The sequence below is a fragment of the Numida meleagris genome, chromosome 5 (genome assembly GCF_002078875.1).
Source record: "Numida meleagris isolate 19003 breed g44 Domestic line chromosome 5, NumMel1.0, whole genome shotgun sequence".
In the NCBI taxonomy this organism is placed as follows: Eukaryota; Metazoa; Chordata; class Aves; order Galliformes; family Numididae; genus Numida; species Numida meleagris.
Genome location: NC_034413.1, coordinates 45109405 through 45128317, shown reverse-complemented (window position 1 = coordinate 45128317; position 18913 = coordinate 45109405). Strand labels below are relative to the sequence as shown.

The following is an 18913-nucleotide window of genomic DNA, read 5'->3' as shown; positions in this document are numbered from 1 at the left end:
CCTTCCTGTGTCAATATTAACATGCCCTATTCTTTTTTTTCAGAAAATGTGGTACCCTGTCTAATTTTTCCCCCTAGGTGAAAGCAGTGTTCCAGACAGAAAAAACTCTCTGCCAGGGGGCTGAAGACAACGTTTTGGTTTCTCTTAGCAGAAGAGCCCAGCAGCTTTCCGCAGACGTACGCGCCCCCCCTCTGCTCCCTGTGGAGCGGCAGCGGGCGTGCAGGCACGGGCAGCGGGCGGGGCACTGGGGGAGCGCCCCCGCCCCCTCGCCACGCTCCGCCTCAGCCCCGCCCCGCTGTGTGACGTACCGCCCGCTTCACAAGGTTCCGCGGTGCCGCCATTTTGTCGTGGCCGAGAGCTGAGGCGCGGCGGTAGCGGCGGCTTCGGAGAGCGCGGCGGCAGCTTCGGAGAGCGCGGCGGCAGTCCAGACTGCTGAGGTACAGGAGCGGGGCCGCGTTGCCGGGCGGAGGGGTTGAGGGACGCGGTGCGAGAGCGGAGGCGGCCTTCTGCCAGTCGGTGCGGCCCCGGTCGGGTACCACTCGGCCCCCGCCTCCCCGGGCCGCCATGTTGTGTGTCCGCCCCGCGGCTGAGAAAATGGCTCCGGCCGCCGCCGTGGGGGAGCGAGGGCTGCGACCGCGTGGGGAGGGAGGGGGGAACGTGTGATCGCTGTGTGCTGCGCTCCGTGGGGACGCCCCGTCTGGGGGTGCGTTTTGAAAAAGAAAACGTTGCGTGGATTCCAGATGGGAAGTTCCCAGCGCAACAACCAGCCCGAGTGGGGCGAGAAGGAACGCTGGGATCGGCGGCGCGGCGGCAGTGAGCGCCAGGGGAAGCGGAGATCGCCCAGCGGTGCCCGGGAGAGCAGGCACTACAGGCACGAGAAGTCCAGACGGCCTCACAGGTGAGGGCTGCTGCGGTCTGGTGCCTGTGGGCGTGTGCCGTGGGGTTGGCCTACTCTGACACGGCTGTCGGGGAACGTAGCGATGGTTTGTGGTGGAGGTATTTCAGGACTCATGTTCTGCAGCCTAAACAAACAAAAAAAAAACTGGTTTGATTAGGATCTCAGAAGTGGTCCAAGGGTTGGAACACCTATCCTACGAGGTCAGGTTGAGAGAGCTGGGGCTGTTCTGCTTGAAGAATGCTCTGGGAGGACCTGAGAGTGGCCTTTTAGTACACAAAGGGGGGCTGTAGGAAGGAAGGGGACAGACTTTTTAGTAGAGTCTGTGGTGACAGGACAAGGGGAAATGGCTTCAAACTAAAGGAGGAGGGATTTAGACTGGATGTAATGTAAAAGGTTTTTACAGTAAGGATGTTGAGGCAGTGGACCAAGTTGCGTAGAGAGGTGATGGATGCTCCATCCTTGGAGACATTCAAGGTCAGTCTGGATGGGGCTCTGAGCACCTGATGGAGCTGTAGGCGCCTCTGTTCATTGCAGGGGCGTTGGACTAAGTGATCTTTAAGGGACCCTTCCAACTCAAACAACTCTATGTCTCTGTGGAGATGCAGGGATTAATTTAATTGGATTTGTGTATTCTTTTGCTTCTAGTAAATGTTCAGAAGCCAAATCCGTAAATGACCGGGAGCACCACAAGCGGAGGCGCTATGTGGAGGAGTACAGGAATGAGCACGCACAGGGCTATGACAGCGGGCAGCAGCACCGCGAGCACGACAAGAGCGACCACTGCCACCACAGCAGCAGGTCCTTGGGCCGCAGCGGGAAGGGCTGCTACAAGCGGTGGTACAGGACACAGCACAGCACCTGCCACCACCACCGTCACTCACAGGTGGTTTGTCCAGTTGTAACTAAGGGCGTTGTGTCTTAGGGAGACAAGCTCCCACCTGGGCAGCAGAAATTGAGGGGGTTTGGAGAAGTCTGTGAATGATATCAGTAGATGAGCCCTTTTGTTTGTATTGATTGATTGAGAATTCTTTTTGTTAGTGTTTGTTTTTTTTTTTAATCTGTAGTGAGAACATATACTTTGTAGTCTTGTAACACCATAGAACATAGTCTTGCTTTTTGTTCGTTGGCTGTAATTTGAGCCAGTTAATGAGTAGAAACCATCAACTGGAGTATTCGTGCAGGCATCACTTTCATGCCTTAAAAATGTATTATGATGTCAAGTATTTCTTTCTGCCCTACTTAAAAGTCCAAATGCAAACTTTCAGACTTGCTTTCGAGCTTGTATCACTGAAATAGCAAGGAGACAATGTCAGGTTTTTACACATCTGTAGAATCAGATAAGTACAGTGACTGTCCACTAGCAGGGCAGTTTTTCTGATCTTTATTATATATTTAACTGTTGAAAAAGCTGAACGTAGGGTTTATAGTTTAATATCTTCAGCTGAGACAGCCTAAAGTAAATATATTTGGTATTTTTATGATGTAAGGAAAAGCTGTTACTGAATTTTCAAAGCAGTGATTTTAAACTCAGTTACTTAAGAGGGGTATTTTCATTTAGCCGTGAGGCTGTTTTATATTATGTAATTATTAAATCCTTTTGCTATAAGAAATAAGGGCACTGAAAACCTAAATGAAAATTCAGTGAACCAATCTTTTTAAAGAAAAAACAATGTTGTATTTTTTTATTGCCTTGCCACTTTGAGTATCTCATCTGAAAATCTGTTCCTTGCCATGTTTTTCTCCTGTAACATAAACTATGTGCCCTGTGAATTTCTGGGGACTGAATTTGAAATTGCTCCTGCCAACCGTTTGTGGCCTGGCGTGTATCTGAATGCCCGAATATCTCCCCGCTGAATGAATTTCGCATTCTGACCTGAATTGACTCGGGTTTATTGATTGGCTGGACCATCTTGGTGCCGTTTCAGAGGAGTCATCGAAGGAAAAGATCCAGGAGTGTAGAGGATGATGAGGAGGGTCACCTGATCTGTCAGAGTGGAGACGTACTAAGTGCAAGATGTATAGAATATTTTTCAAAATTTATTAACGTTCAGATATAGTAATTTCTTTTAGCGTAAGATGTGAGGGGGCTTTGGCAGTCTTTTCTTTCTTTCTTTTTGTTCTGTTTTATTTGGGGGGAGGGGGGATTGTTAATCTTCTTCTGGAGAACTTAAATGTATTTCTTTTTCCTTTTTCCCTTTTTTTTTCCCCCCCAAAATAGTAAATGAAATTAATGTGCTAGAATGAGATACCTGTAAATGTGCCTTGATGAGAGTTGTCCAGTAACATCTCTCAACCTAGCTATTTACATTTTTAAAGAAGCACAGTCTAGAATAACCTTCAGTGATAGCTTTTATCCTTTTCTGTTATATTTTTATTTGCTTGTTTCTTTTAATGGCTGAGCAACTTACGACTTCTGGGGCTGATGGTTTTTTTCTTTATAGATGAGATTGTTGCTACTTTGGGTGAAGGTGCTTTTGGAAAAGTGGTGGAATGCATCGATCACAAAGCGTAAGTCTTTTTTCTAAAAACCCGTCGTTTGTTGTACTGATAAAATCACAGTGTGGTTCATGAAGTGCTCTCGGGTTGATTTTATTGATTTTATCCTTACTAGCTCATAGGTTGCTCTGTGTGTTTCTTAGCATTTTGGCCTAACAGTTTTGGTGTTTGTTTTTTTTTTAATTCATGAGTGATATTATTGTGGTAGTTAAAAATGCTTTGTGGCTGGAACTGGAGATCAGACTGCTCCATTTGTTAAAATTTCCTTTTGGGGAAGGCTTCTTGCGTGTTCTTTGGAGCATGCACTGTTTGGTGTTGGAGAGTTTTTGCCGTACCCATTGAGGAGAATTAAACACACATTTGTTCTTAAATGTGAAAGGATATAAGTGAGCGGTGCATTGGGTAGCGTCTCCAAAGATGTGCCATGAGCCAGTTCTTCAAATTTGCACGCATCAGCCCTGGCCTGTGAGTGCTGGCACGGGCTGTCCCGGCTCAGCATTCAGTTGATGCCCCAGTGGCAGTTCCACTCGCCAGAAGGAGCACCTAGTGCTCATGTTTTGCAGTTGCTTTAATATCATGCTGGGAAACTTCAGCAAGTAAAGCTTCACCCGCTTATGTGAAGTTATTTTGTGCCTGGCATTTTTGCTTCCAGAGAGTTTAACCTTTTCTGCAGTTAGGCCTTATTAGCAGGCATTCTTTCGTCACACATCCCCATTGCTGCACAGTTGCAGTTTGAGTTTCCCCTTCAGTCGTGAGGTATAGAGTTGGACGCAGGAGGCTCTCCCTGTTCCCAGATGTAAATGTGTACTGCACTGTGCTCTAGGGAGAGCACCTTGATGTAGTAGTTGTGCAGAGCTGCTGGAGGCAGCTGCAGGAGGTAAACTAGTGTATCAGTCTTTTAAGAATACCACTGATACACCAGGTATTGAGTATATTTTAAAAATTAATACTTGAGAGGCTAAATTTCACTTGTGCTTGTGTCTGTATGGACCTTTGTTATTAAAAGTATATACTTCCAGTTCATGAAGGGAGCTTACAAGCATGAAGGCAAGCGACTTTATGTGGTCTGATAGTCTTAGGACGTAGGGAAGTGGCCTTAAGTTTAAAGATAGGAGATTTAGGTTAGATATTATGAAGAAGTTATTTACTCAGAGGGTGGTGGGGCAGTGGCACAGACTGCCCAGGGAAGCTGTGGACACCTCACTCCTGGAGGCACTGAGGGCCAGGTTGGGCCCCTGGGCAGCCTAATGTGGTGGGTGAGAGTCTGCCCGTGGCAGGGCGTTGGAACTGGGTGGACTTTAAGGTTACTTCCAAGCTAAGCTGTTCTCTGAAAATGCTTTATCTGGTAAGGTTCACCGGTTAAATTTGTTTTTATACAATGTATATGGTGGTAATTAAGGAATAATTGAAAGTACTCCTTCTAATGACTATTTAACCTGTTTGTTTCAGGGAGGGTAGACATGTAGCTGTGAAAATAGTAAAAAATGTGGATAGGTACTCTGAAGCAGCACGTTCAGAAGTACAAGTACTGGAACATTTAAATGCATCAGATCCCAGCAATACATAGTAAGTACATTACTTTAAGATTGCTCTGATGTCACTTTCTGTAACTTTCTGTAACACCAGTGTTCTTGAAAAGAAAGAAAGAACCAGAGCACCAACCACCACCTGCAAACTACCGCTATGAACTCAAAATGACTACATAATAGCTTTTGAGTATTTTTCTTCCTGAGTCATCTCAGGTTACTGAGAGCTGGAGCGCCTGTGCTGTTCCTTAAAAGGGCTGTTTGCATTCTCCTCCACGCATGGCTGTACCCCAGCCCCTTGGGCCACAAGCTGTCCTGCAGTGCAGGGCTGCCCAGGCCTGCCCGGCTCTGGCTGTTACTTCTGGATTGGTTTTCCAGCTGATCTTCCTCAGGCCTGTGAAGCTGACCTGGGCATCTGCTGTAGCAAAAATTGTATTCATGCGTGGGCAGGTTAGCAACATGGAAGTATATCTTCCCTATAATGCTCGTTGTAAGTTTTAGAAAAGCTTAATTGGTTCTCCCAGATTTATGTTTGTTTCTTTTATAGTGTTACCCGCAGGGTCTCAGTGCTTCCAATGGACTTCTTGTTGCTTTTGGCGTGGCAATGCCTTCTGTTGATGGTCTGGTTGTTTTTAATTTCCTGAGCTGACAAGAGCTTCTCACCCGGAACAACCATTCGTTAGGGTTTCTGTTTGTTTTGAAGCTCTGCTGCTTGAAGCAGATGAGCTATATGTAGGGGAATAGTAGGCCTCTGAAGGGTTATTTCCCATAGTTGTCCACGTCACGTGATGTTCACTTCTTTCATATGCTGAAATTCATATTTTCCTGCTTTCTGCAGTCGCTGTGTCCGAATGTTGGAATGGTTTGAGCATCACGGACATGTCTGCATTGTTTTTGAGCTATTGGGACTCAGTACCTATGACTTTATTAAAGAGAATGGCTTTTTGCCATTTAGGCTGGACCACATTAGACAGATGGCGTATCAGATTTGCAAATCTGTGAACTGTAAGTATATGTGTGTATGTTTTTTTTAATATGTTTAGTTTTCTTCATGGGTCTTGCTAACTTACACGTATTTGTTACCTTGCAGTTTTACATTTGAACAAACTGACACATACAGATCTGAAACCAGAAAATATTTTATTTGTCCAGTCTGATTATGTAGAAGAGTATAACCCCAGACTGGTAAGTTGCTGTCATCTTTCCCTTCTTCCCCTCAACCTTCAGGGTTGATTTCGTCATTTGCATCTCATGATGTGTTTCACTTCAGAAACGTGATGAGCGCACGCTAAAAAATCCAGACATCAAAGTGGTGGATTTTGGGAGTGCAACGTATGATGATGAGCATCACAGCACTTTGGTGTCTACGAGACATTACAGGGCTCCTGAAGTTATTTTAGGTCAGTAGAATTCTTTTTGGTCCAAGAGAGGTAGTGTGCTTTTCAGTTCAGTGCTGATAAATTTTAAGTGGTGATGAATACGGAAAACGGGAAAAAGGTCTTGTTCAGAATTGTTCCTGGCTGGGCAGAATACTTCATGTTTTCAGTGGTAATGAGCTTTGCGAAGTCTGTCACACCAAGCTCCTTTACCTGGAGGATTTTTGTATGCTGTCGAGCTGTGCTACCTTCTGTCTGGAACTGTGCTACAGAAATACGTGTGCCTTGCTTGAGCTGTTCAATTGTTTGTAGCTCGGTCTAACCTGAGCTTTCCGGATTTCTTTTCACAGCATTGGGATGGGCACAACCATGTGATGTTTGGAGCATTGGATGTATTCTCATCGAATACTACCTTGGGTTCACGGTATTTCCGGTAGGTAACTGAGCCTTGGAGATACAGTGCCGATAGTGGGAAAAACCTCGAGGCAGCTGGCGTTGCAAAAAGCTGTGCTATACTTCTCTGCTGTGCCACACTGAAGGGATAACAGAGGTGGCTTCGTCTCTCACAGGCATCAGATAGATCGTACTCAAATACGTGCATGTTTTGTTTTGTTGTTTTGACAGCAGTACTAAAAGGTGGAATTTGTGACCAGAGAGAAGGCAAGGCAGGACTAAGAGGACAAAAAAATCTATTTTAAGTTACTGTAGATACTATAGATGACTACAGGCTCTCTGGGACATTGATTACTGTTTGCAGTGTACAGTCCAGAAATCAGGTTATGGTAACTTGCTGTAATGATAAGAGAAATGTTCATTTTCCTCTAGACTCACGACAGCAAAGAGCACCTGGCAATGATGGAACGAATACTGGGGCCTTTACCAAATCACATGATACAGAAAACTAGGTAATTTCACTTGTCATTTTTCTCTACCTTGATTGCCTCATTTTTAAATGCAGTACTTTCAGGTTTTAACAGGAAAAAAAAGTAAATTCATCTTTTTGCTTTAATAAGCTGCCTTCTCTTTAGTGGAATATTCTCAGATTAGTTCCCTGTGTGAGGAAACATGATGATAAAGATGCATGGGAAGGGACGAAACAGGTTTTAAATAACAAGTTGTGCTCTTTGTTGAAGGAAATGTAAGTATTTCCATCATGACCAGCTGGACTGGGATGAACACAGCTCTGCAGGAAGATACGTCGCAAGGCGCTGTAAGCCACTGAAGGTAAAGGGATGGAAGGGAAAGGGCTTGGGGGGAGGGAACTGTAATTAGGAGATTATTAAAACATGGTTTGTGGTGTTGTAGGAATTCATGAGATGCAGGGACGCTGACCATGAGAACCTGTTTGACCTCATTCAAAAAATGTTGGAATATGACCCAGCTAAACGAATTACACTTGAAGAAGCACTAAAACATCCTTTCTTCTTCCCCTTGAAACAAGAGAAAAGGAAGCTATCTCCTGTAGCAGAGCAGGCCTGTCCAGATGGTATCAGTCCACCAAAGAAACATAGAAGATTTTAAATATTTATTATGTATAGTTGTTTTTTGTAAATGTCCTATTTTGTATTATGATTTTTGGATACTTAATGCAGTTGTTGAAATAAAAGGTATTTAAGGAAAAAAAGAGATGAACCAGATTGTTTCCTTATAAATGAAGTCTCTGTACGCTTTTTTTTTTTAACCTTAACATAAGGGTGTTCTTTTACCTATTAACTAGGTCTCTCCTAAAAAGGATGAATAATTAAGTCACAGAAAGAGTAAAATACTTGAGGACTAATGGTGCAGTTTAATGATGCTTACAGACACCACTGCATTAAGTGTAAGAATGGCCTTTATTTGCTTGAAAAAAAAAAAGGTACAAAGTAAGGAAGATCACTGTAGTATTAAACAGATTGCACTGTGATCACCACTTTTTTCACGTTAGTGGATGTACTCCAGGTTATGAATATTTCAGCTTTTCATTATTAGCTTACAACAGTAGACTGTCTTTACCAGCTCCTTCCTGAATTACATGCTTCCTGAGAATTGCCCTCAAGAACTCAGACAAAGTTTTAGTGAACAGATAATCTGGTTTCATATAGCAACTACCAGCATAAAATAACCCCCTGTAAGGGGCTGGGGTAGGGTTTTGCTCAGCTTACCTTCCAGCAGTCCTGTATGTAACAAGCAGCACAAGCAAGGCACAGCCCTGCCCCAGCACTGAGCAGCTTCATTCAGGGCTCTAGAAAGCTCCTGGGCAGCTGCATGCAGAACAGCACTATTTGCTTAGGAGAGAAGCTGCAAACTGATCCTTGGCTGCGTATCAGCCTGAGCAGTAAGTGGTGCAGTCCCTTAGGAACTTGGGCCACCAGCTGTGACAGCAGGCTCAGAGAGGCCACTCTTCATACCCCACCATAGCTACAGAGGTCACCACCACCACAGGAGCTCCCAGCAGTGGGGCAGGTACCTCATGCAACAGCTGGACTCTAAGATTACTTTATGCTGGAAGTACAGGAAAAGAGATGATGACAAAGACTTTACGAAGATGGACAATTAACAGGGTTATCTGGAGCAAGTAGTATGGATTAAAGTGTCACACCAAGTTATCACACAAGCCACAGCCTCTTCACATCGGAGGCTTTTTACAATTTAATTTGCAAACAGAACTGCCATAAATCTCATTTACCAAATCATGTCTACTCAACTGCAGATAGAAAACCCAAGGAGGTAAAATGAATTTAATTGTGGAAGGCCTTAAATTACATTATTACAGTAGAAAATACAGGAGGTAGAATATAACTGAAAGGACAAAATGCAGGTTAGAGTCAAATCTATAGCTCCTGTAAACTACCTACTTAAAACATGGTTTTAAAAACTAAACCCAGTATTTCAATAACTATAGAAAACAGTTAAAATAAATTTGCCATGAGAGCCCTTATATCATGTTTGATACAGGGAGGTAGGATGTAAGAATCAGAAGGACACATGAGACATGACACTTATCTACAGCTCCTGTTTGCTTTACTGAGGACAGTTCTGGAGGTCAGTCACCCTCCTCCGCTTCAGACTCGGACTCTGCAAGAGAGAACCTTGATCAGCCGCTGCCACCAGGCTAGCCCTCCCACGGCCACAGCATTCAGCCCCCTGCAACCTGCCCAGCAGCCCTCAACCTCAGGGACTGCTTTTCCAGCCAGGACTGGGGCACTCCTACTCTGAGGGAATCAATTAGTGCCCCCTACCTGACAAAACAAAGCACCAAGCATCTCAAAATGAAGGGGAACTCACGATCTAAGCTTTTTATTACCTTCTTCAGCATTCTTGAGCCATTCGACAAACTTCTTCATTTGCTCCAGGAAGACACTCTTTCCTTTTGCAAGATGTGCATCTTTATACCACTTCAGGATGGGTTCTTCACTCAGAACTTCGGCTGTAAGATGTACAAGAGTGATGTTAATAGGACAAAACACCAAAAACCAGTTAGCAAACAACCCTACCTAGCAGCCTTTGCTTCCTCCCCTAGAAATTTCAACATGTATTTGTGGTTGTTCCTTGGGCATGGTGGACATACCTGTGTTATGAGTAAGTCCTAAAGTTCTGAGAGCTGCACATTTCAGATTGGTTGCTGTGGGTTTTCTGAGCACTGCATCTAGAAGCTGCACTTCCCCTCTTAGTAGTAACACAGCCTTGAGTATTTCACAGCCATCTGAGTTCATGTACTGAGGAAAGCTTCAGTCCACCGCTAAGAACAGATGTTGGAAGGGCACCACACCAGCTTTTTTCAATTGTTTACAGTTTACACATACAATATAAGGAAACTTGTTAAAGTGAAGATTAAGTGTCTGTGGTGTTTCAACAGGCCCACAAGCATGTCTTCGAATAATACCTTTTCAACAGCCATTTAGCAGAAGCCCTAGAGCACCTTGACGGTCTCAATCTCTGCCTGTTCACAGCCTGTTCAGACAGAGAACTAGGAATTACACATAACTAACTACAGTGATTTCCTAAGTTTTAGGTGCATAGAAGTCTTACTGCTTTGCTCTAGGAGACAAGCAGCACCCTTCCTTCTCCAGAGTACTTCTCCATGTGCCAAAGACTGCAGTAGCTACACTTCCATTTTAGAGTTCTACACTTGCAAACTGAAGGTAGAAAATTATTGGATGGAAAAGCAGTGTCATAGCACTGAGCTTCCCTGAAAGCCTTACCAGGACCAAACCATTCTGCAATCCAGGCTTAAACAGAAAATAAAATCAATCCCACAGGGATTTACCTTTATAGAAGAGCACCACTATTTTCTGGAAGGCCTTCATGAAGTGAATGTTGTCATAACAATACTCCTGAATCTTCAACAGAAGAGTCAGCTCTGACTGACCTTGGGTAGTAAAGGCAGCAAGTAGAGGGCTGTATTGCTGTAATGAGGAAAAACAAGTTGCCATGCAGAGAAATAACATTTAATGTTTTTCACCTGGTTACACTGGCTTCAAGCATGATTCTATCAATCAGCCACTGCTTAGAAATTCACAACCCACATATGGGGGAAGCAATTCCCACACTTCTCCAGGAGTGTTTCTGCCAAAGTCATACAGCTTTTACCTCGACAGCAAGAACAACAATACTACAGCTGCAAGGGGAAGAGCTCCCCATCTAATGCTGTCTCTGCATTATGGTCCTTGGAGGTTTCAACTCACTTAGAAAGAGAGCTGGAGACAAAAGGAAGTCCAAGCCCTACCTCTAGAGATGCAAAAGCCTCAACTTGGTTACAATACCTTCAAGTGCTTAATGGCTTGCTCTGCTACCAGCTCCTCCTTTTTGTTCCACTCCACAGTGCTCATCACACTTGACCAGATTATGGCTATCACAGTCTGTTCTGAGATGTTGTTTTTCTTCATCTCCTCCTTTACATACAAGATTATCTGTCAGAGAGAATAAAAGATTCATCATGTAGGTCACATATGACCAAAACCTACATTGAAACTTCTGTTCTAAAGACAGCTTGGAAGCTTTCAGTGCAGCCAGACTCAGGGCATTAAGGAAAGACCACAAAGCCAAAACACACTGCTACCAGTCGCAATTGCTAGTGGAAACTAGGTCCCTGAGCTCAGTATCTACTTAGACATACATCCTGTTCAGGTTAGTATTAAATACTATTGCATTTCAGATCATTTGAGCTACGTTCCCACAAAAAACAAAACAAAAAAACCAGCCGCATATACACCTTGCCTGCAGACAAGTACATACATCCTTGAATGGATCTCCCCGTGACATCTGCTCCTGAAGTTCTTTCTGCAGCTCCTTTCGAGCTCCTATAGTTTGCTGGTTCCGAACATACTCAGAAAGTTCTTTCAGTCCTGCTTCAGTGAAGTACTTGGAGAAGTGTTCAACACTTTGTTTGTTGGCTGGGAAGAGTTCCTGAAAACAAAGTATACAACCCTTTCAAAAGAGAAACACAAGTACTTTGCTGATGAAAGCTATTTATCAAGCTGCCTTCAGAAGTGAATCAGTAGTGGCAGCAATGCTCACCATCAGCCTGTTATCCATGTTTACTTTACGAAGACTGACAGCCACTGCATTAATATCTTTCTCATTTATCCATGACTTGAAGAGCTTGACTGCAAAAGCTGCAGAAACACCTGTGAAACAGGAACAGTATATTACTGAAATTCAAAACAAGGGGAATTGAGTGTGTACAAGGCACCCAGACCTGGGTCTGGGTCAAACCCTCGCCCCAAGGAATGGCTGCACTCAGAGGTGGCCCTGGCAGTCTGCAGTACTTTTGTCTGAGGACACAACTGCTGGCCTGCTGGACTCCTCTCACAGCTCAGCAATGTGAGGGCTTCCCTGTACTAAGCTAAACTCTCCCTTCTGCAATTTAAGAAGGAGTCCAAGGACACAGCACACCTTCTGCATCGAGAGGTCCCTCTCCAGAACACCGTAGTCACTTGCAGGGCAATACTAGCAACTGCAGCCCCCAGCACTGCGCAGAGAAGCCCTACGCGCAAGTTCCCTAAACGAGGAGTATTCTAAGGCCTTCTAGGTTGTGAGCCAACACGTTTATCTTTGCTTATTCTAAAGTAAAGCTATCACCAGATGAAGCCAGAGAGCTGCAGGGGCGTACTGTCATCATGGTTTCCACCTACTTACAGTAAAGCTTTGCATTCTGTCCCCATCATCCTTCCTCTAACAGAGGAGCCAGCAACACTTACCTTCTTTTACCAAGTTCTCATTATAAAGACTGTTGAGAATTGATGCATTAAGTGTTCCATTGGCTAGCAGAATACCCGTCAACATGGCCAGTTTGTTCCGCTCAGACTCTGAGAACCCTTTCAGGAACAGCAGCAACTGCAAGAGGAGGAAGAGTTCTGACATCCATGCTTGAGGTTTACTTTTGTTACTTGACCAGCAGCACTGCTAGCACACTGTCAGTCTTCTCCAATAGTCATTCAAGCTTGCTGTTCTTCAATTAACAAGATTCTGTCCTATTTTAATAATCTATTGTGTTATATAACTCTTCCATATAGTGACTAATCAGCAGAATTTGAAAGCCTATCTTTCTGCCAAAACAAATCTACTCCATACCTTTTTGACTTCATCTTCAAAGCCTTTCTCCAGGTACTTGTAACGCCTGATGAGCTTGTTAAAAACCTGAAAAGAGATGGTGTGTCTGAAATGCTCTCGATTATCATTTAATTAGAATTAGGAATCACGTTTAGTACAGTTTGTCTGAACTCTTTTAGAGCACTTCTTGCTTAGAATAGTACCATTCTACTGTGCCCAAAGCCAAGAGGTTTCTAGGAGGCTTCTTCAAGCCATACATTTTTATTTTACCTGAACTTGCAACTGCACAAACATTTCATTTTTGACCACGGAAAGGTTTAAGTAAAATTATACTCATCTCAGAACTCACCTGAGCAAATGCTTGCATGGTTTCTAGATCTTCCTGTGCTGCAAATACACAGACATCTGTGCGTGTCATGTCATCTGCCAGGGTACCACCTGGGGCTAAGGAAGGGTTTCAGTTATTAATGCTGTTACTCCTCAGTAAGAATCAAATACTCATAACATGAAAAATATATTGTCCTTTCACGGTAAAGAGAACAACCGCATCACTAGAGAGACACCCCTGCATTTCTATCCGCTCTGCTGCTGTAGATGCACTGAACTTTAGATCGGCAGCTTAGATAGGAACACCTAAATATTCCAACCCCTCTACAGCTAAGTTGGACTGACAATACATCTTGTTCATGCCCAAGCAAGTTAATACGACTATACATGCTCCTCTTCCCTTAAAGGAAAACACAGAAGCTGCTTAATCCTAGCAACTTTTTACTGTCTTCTGCAACGCTGCTGCTTTCTACATCAGTCTTAAATAACCAAATAAGTCACCACAGGAGATTAAACACCTAGAAATGCACATTCACAATTCGGTGCCTTTGAGATGAGCTGGAAACTTTAGCCTGGAAAGGTAATTTCAGCTTTTTAGGCTGAAAATCAGGAGATGCTTCTCAGCATTCTCCTTCAGTTTAATACAGACATTTGACTGGTACCCAGTCTGCTTCATAAGAGTGAATTCCAGTCACCAACTTCAGTGTCAGAACACCTTGTGATCAAGTTCTTGCCATCCCACACGCAAGGGAGAACCATTTGTTATGCAGCAGACAAAAACAAGACTTCAAGATGGAAATAAGCACTAGTGTTAAGAATTTTAAGAGGTGGTATGTTCTTATTTTGTCCATGCCTGATTGAAGACCAAAACTAGTCTACTTAGCTGCTTCTGCTTGTTATGCAGAGCAAGTTAAACACAAGTCCCCCTCTATCACCACTAATGCAGCAATGCATTTTTCCCCTCAGTCTCACTCTGAGAAAAAACATTTCCTAACAGCATGCAGTGGTTTTAAGATCTAAATGCAACCTGCCCCAATTTGTGCATTAAGATTCCCAAGCAGTGATGCTCCATGGGGCAGACAAGCCTACTTTCTCACATGACCAGCTCTTGTAACATCAGCAAGAGAGGCTCTTGCCAAAACAAACGTAGCACAGTAAGTTCAGCCTACATAACACCGTTCTAACACACAGCCTTCGGATAAGCAGGCATGCTTTGTTACATTGCACCATTCTGGAAGCCTTGGTTTTGGCATTTGTCTGAGCTAGTCACCTGACAGTTCTCCAGTACTACCGGCAGACCTCTGCACATGCAGCAGAGGTGCCTTCCCAAACCAGCTGCACAACTGCAGGACCATCACATGCTCTGTAGCCCAGAATCTGATATTCCCTCTTCCTCCCCTCTGCATTTAGGTCATTTGAATTCTATTACATTACAGAAAGTCTTCTACAACTGCCAAACTTCTCACTGAAGTCCTTTTCCCCACCCCAGTATATGGGGCAACAAATGCTACAATCTGAGATGGACTGTTTCTGTCTAGGCAGATGACAGAGAGTCCTCTTCACACTCTGTATTTTAAATAGTTCCCTGCCACGTGAATCCCCTCTCACTGAACAGCAGTCAAACATGAAGTCTAAATCTAGGACCGCATCTGCCTTAGCACTTTTCAACCTCATTTATCTATCTTCATCTTCTTGCCTGGTTGGTCAGCACCCCTTCCATTCTTTGCACTTGACACACAAGTATGTGTTTACAATACCTTTGGTCATCACATTTCACTTCCTCAGTTCATATGTTTTCTGCTGACTTGGCCACCGCCTGGTTTCTCACTCCCACATAAATGCTAAGAGCCCACCATGCCCTCACTGCTGCTAGACACAAACTTAAAATAGCACTTCCAAGATACTTCAGTTTCTTCTGCAAACAATGTTACTTTGCAGAACAGCAGGGAAGGGTGCACAAGACACAGGATCAAATCAGAATCCTGCAGGGCAACTCCATTGGCTCTGCGACCACACATGAGGAATATGAACCAAGCGTTTGTTTCCCATTAGCAGAAATGGGCTTCATTACATAAAGTTTCACTCTTGGTTTAAAAAAAATTAAAAAAAAAATCCAATATGCCTTTCTTTAAGCCAAGTTTGTATAGCCTACACTTTCAAGAAGGCAAACTATCTCAAGCAAAAGCATGGTACGGTATACAGAGTATTTTTGCAGTAATCTGACTGCTGAGTTAGGCCTGGGATACTCAGCTTGCTACAGATAACAAACTCTGTTCTACGTATCCAATGGGCTCCTTGGGAGAGTTTTTACAGTGACAGAAAACAGCAAGCTCCTGTCCAAAGTCAAGTAAATGAAATCTGACAGCAACCCCATCGAAGGGTACTTACCCAGCATTCCACCAGCCACCAGGATATCAAAAAGCGTTTCTGCATAGCGGCGATAGTCAAGTTTTGCACCAGAAGCATCGAGAAACTTTGCTACCGCCTCCAAGTCAGTGCCAGTTTCAGTTAAACCTTGAATAATGCAGTCCTGGAACTGGGTAGGGTCAAACCTCTCTTTTTCATCTGCAAAGACAAGCGTTTGTTGAACTAAAGTTGACACACACATTTATTTGGTCTCTAAACATGTGAAAAGTTTCTTTTAGTCTTAAAAAAACAAAAAGAAATCTACACACTATCAATCCTGAAGCAAAACAGAGCTGTGAACTTTTCAGCCTCCCTAGAGAACTGGAGTTACTAGCACAGTGACCTAACAGTGCAGCCTAACATGAATTTCAATGGCCAATAATAACAAGTTTAATATCAATTTAATAGCACTCAAGCAAAGGAACTCTGAAAGCTATCAAAAGCTAAAACATACCTTATTTACCTTTAAATGAACTTCTCAGTCCTTTCACTATGCAGAGCAGTCATTTGTGATGATGTAAACCTAACAAAACCCACCTGATTTCTGAGTTTGATTCTTACACCCCTGCTCACACATGACCACAAACTTTTCCCCCAAAACAAAGGCTTAGCTACATGCCAGGAGGTAATTCCTAACACATGCCCTACAACGTTGACTGTTTGACCCCATTACTCAAGTTCCGTTTCAATCCTTTGGGCCTCTCACCGTTTCAGATGAAATACTTTGACTGAGACACTGCATCCTGTTACCACGTACAGGCCAACTGACAGTCTGTGCTTTTTGGCCATGAAGACCAATACCTCCTCCTCCTCAGCCGGAGTTAAACAAAAAGCCATCGCCTTCCTAGAGCCGGGCAGAAACGCAGAAATCTGAGCTAACCTCTTCGTCTTAAATAAAGATTAGATGATTAACTCTTTTTTATTATTTTGAAGCAGAACACAATTTTACATTTGGGATAAATCATTCGGTCATGGCCTTTTCACATAGTTATGAGGGCTGCTCCGAAAGTAATGCCTCCTATTTTATATGTTGTCTCATAACACCAGAGGTGAATGTTGGTGGTGTGGCAGAAGTTGAACCTTCCCACCCAAGTATTTTGTTACATGTTGTTGCTGTGTGACAGATGGCAGCAGAGAGGCAGTCTGACAAAATGGTGTCAACAGGGAAGTGCGGATGAAGCAAAGGTGTGTCACTGGATTCCTCCATGTGGAAGAAATGGCACCCACTGACATTCATCAACACTTGCTGAACATATATGGAAAAAAACAGTGGATGTGAGCACAGTGAGGCAGTGGCTGATGTGTTTCAGCAGTAGTGCCAGTGGTCACCTCCACTGGTGCAGGTTTTTAGGAGCATAGCAGGCAGGCTTTGTTCATTGCAGGTGAAAAAGTATAGCTAATGGTGGTGACTGTGTTGGAAGATAGTGTTTTGTAGCTGAGAATTTTCTCTATCAAGTAGTGTTATTGTGCTCTTCGTATCTGTTGTAGCTTCCATAGAAATACAAAGGAGACATTACTTTTGGAGTGACCTGCACAATACGCAGCACCCAAATAATAGGCAGCCTTACATGAAGAGGTCTTCAGCTGTATTCATCTCAGTTTGTCCTTAGGCTGTGCAAGCCATAGGAAGAAAAGCCTTCAGATAAAATAAGAGCTCTGCTGTAAGCCTTTACTAGAGCGCTATCTAACAGCTTAGGTAGCATTGCTAGCACCTGAATAAATGATTTTTTTAAGGGGCAGTCAGTGTCCTTACATTCAGTGCAAGTTACAATACTTCCCTAACAGCAGGGTGGAGGTCAGAAAATAGTAAAGCAGTTGCTCTCCAGGACAGACCTATAAAACTCAGTATTACTGCAGGGTTGCTTGGAAGCCAAGCAACGGTTAAAGGACTTAAAGTCGATTCTACATGCTACCAGGTACTTCTGTGCCCCTCCATTACTACTTCAGTGCCTACTGCACCCTCACTGTCATCAGTGTGACCCAGAACACCATGAGGACATCAGTAAAGGGTGTCAGACGGTGTAAGGATAGGAGGCAGCACATATAGTTGCTTTAAACCAGTTTCAGGTCACTCAAGAAAGGTAGCGGTCTTGATCTGGTAATAAAAAAAAAGGAATCACTGACCCCTGTCTAAGGATCAGGGCTGGCTGAGCACTCTAAAGCTGCTGATCTCCAAGAAGAGATACTTTCCTTGGGGCTGCCAGCCCCTAAATGAGGTGTTAGGGAGGGGTGGACCCCAGGTCCACATTGCTTCCACGTGTGCTCCCAGGGCTGGCTACACCCCTTCACCAGGTGCTCAATCACCGGTTCAGGCCGTGCCCTAACGGTTCCCACACAGATGGGAACCATCAGAGCTGCCCCGACCTTCTCTTTGACGTCCAGTAAATACATCCCACATCACTCCTCACGCTTGCTCAGCCGTTAGCTCTGCCTGTGGCGTCTCTGTGCAACACGCAGGCACCGCACACTCCACGGCTGGTTCACCGTTTTGTTTTGAGCCGGGTCCCCGTACAGCACTACATGGCAACGCAGCTCTCAGCGGCCCCGCACCGACGTCCCGCTCAGAGGCCGCTCCGTAAGCGAGACCCGCAGCAGGCTGCGCCGGAGCTGCCCGCGACCGAGGAGCACCGCGCGGCTGCTTCAGGCCAAGAACGCACAGCGTGGGCCCAAGGACCCGTTCCTCGAGCCAAGGTCACGGCAACCGCCACGGCCCCGCTCCCGCAGCTTCACTCCCCCCCACGCGGCGCCCGCAGCGGCTCCCGGCGCTCTCGCGCAGCAGGCCGCGGGCAAGGCAGGGCAGCGCCAGGCCGCGGCCCCCCGGGCGGCCCCTTACCTCTCTTCCTGGTCTTGAAGCGCTGCCCCGATAGCGTCGGCTTCTGCTGCTTTTGATTCATAAAAGACGCCCTGCGCGGGAGCACAGCACAGCACACCTCTCAGCGCCGCTCGGGCTCCCCCCGCCGCCGCTCCCGGCGCGCCCCACGCCGCGCCGCTCCTCCTCCCGCCGCCCTCCATTTTCCGCACCGCGCGCCCTCCCGCCTCAGAGAGGCCCCGCTACGGCCCCGTCCCACCCGTCCCGCAGCGCGACCCGGCGGCGCTTCGCCGCTGCTCGCGTGGGGGTACGGAGCGATCCCCCCACACCCCGCCCCGCCGCGATCGGTGCGGCCGCTGCCACCCCAGCCCCCCCTGCCCCGCCGCTGCTCACCGACTTTAATGTAGAGAGAAATCGCCCGAGGGCCCGGAGCGGAGACTAACGCGAGCGGCGGTAAGGAGCGGCGGCGGAGGAACCGGGCGGGCGGAACCAACGCGAGAGGAGGGGGAGGGCGCGCCCCGCCCGGGACGGACCATCGCGCTGC

The 18913-nt window shown here is 45.4% G+C and overlaps 2 protein-coding genes across 3 annotated transcripts; one reads left to right on the top strand and one right to left on the bottom strand.

Annotated features, from left to right (window-relative positions):
• Nucleotides 70-7920, top strand: CLK1 (CDC like kinase 1). Of its 2 annotated transcripts, XM_021400835.1 has the most exons (13): nt 70-437; nt 741-898; nt 1544-1781; nt 2824-2914; nt 3340-3406; nt 4844-4960; nt 5759-5925; nt 6011-6105; nt 6191-6320; nt 6647-6729; nt 7122-7201; nt 7430-7520; nt 7602-7920. In XM_021400835.1, the coding sequence occupies exons 2-13, from the start codon at nt 741-743 to the stop codon at nt 7815-7817; spliced, it is 1533 nt and encodes a 510-aa protein (XP_021256510.1). In that variant the 5' UTR covers nt 70-437; the 3' UTR covers nt 7818-7920. The 2 variants fall into 2 exon arrangements, with proteins under 2 accessions (XP_021256510.1, XP_021256511.1); XM_021400836.1 differs by lacking the exons at nt 70-437; nt 741-898; nt 2824-2914 and having other exon boundaries at nt 1642-1781.
• On the bottom strand, nt 8110-18913 carry BZW1 (basic leucine zipper and W2 domains 1). Its single transcript, XM_021400840.1, has 12 exons — nt 18763-18913; nt 18394-18464; nt 15543-15719; nt 13177-13271; nt 12849-12914; nt 12476-12611; nt 11793-11902; nt 11511-11681; nt 11039-11185; nt 10543-10681; nt 9580-9702; nt 8110-9350 (listed from the first exon to the last, which is right to left on the bottom strand). Exons 2-12 carry the CDS (start codon nt 18452-18454, stop codon nt 9319-9321), a joined length of 1257 nt encoding a protein of 418 aa, XP_021256515.1. The 5' UTR covers nt 18455-18464; nt 18763-18913; the 3' UTR covers nt 8110-9318.

Excerpts from the sequence above, each read along its gene's own strand:
- CLK1 (XM_021400835.1), top strand. The coding sequence starts at position 741 with ATGGGAAGTTCCCAGCGCAACAACCAGCCCGAGTGGGGCGAGAAGGAA. Across the intron at positions 6,730-7,121 it reads TTGGGTTCACGGTATTTCCG|ACTCACGACAGCAAAGAGCA; the intron begins GTAGGTAACTGA and ends ATTTTCCTCTAG. Across the intron at positions 7,521-7,601 it reads GGCGCTGTAAGCCACTGAAG|GAATTCATGAGATGCAGGGA; the intron begins GTAAAGGGATGG and ends GTGGTGTTGTAG.
- BZW1 (XM_021400840.1), bottom strand. The coding sequence starts at position 18,454 with ATGAATCAAAAGCAGCAGAAGCCGACGCTATCGGGGCAGCGCTTCAAG. Across the intron at positions 12,915-13,176 it reads CCATGCAAGCATTTGCTCAG|GTTTTTAACAAGCTCATCAG; the intron begins GTGAGTTCTGAG and ends ATCTCTTTTCAG. Across the intron at positions 11,903-12,475 it reads TGAGAACTTGGTAAAAGAAG|GTGTTTCTGCAGCTTTTGCA; the intron begins GTAAGTGTTGCT and ends CCTGTTTCACAG.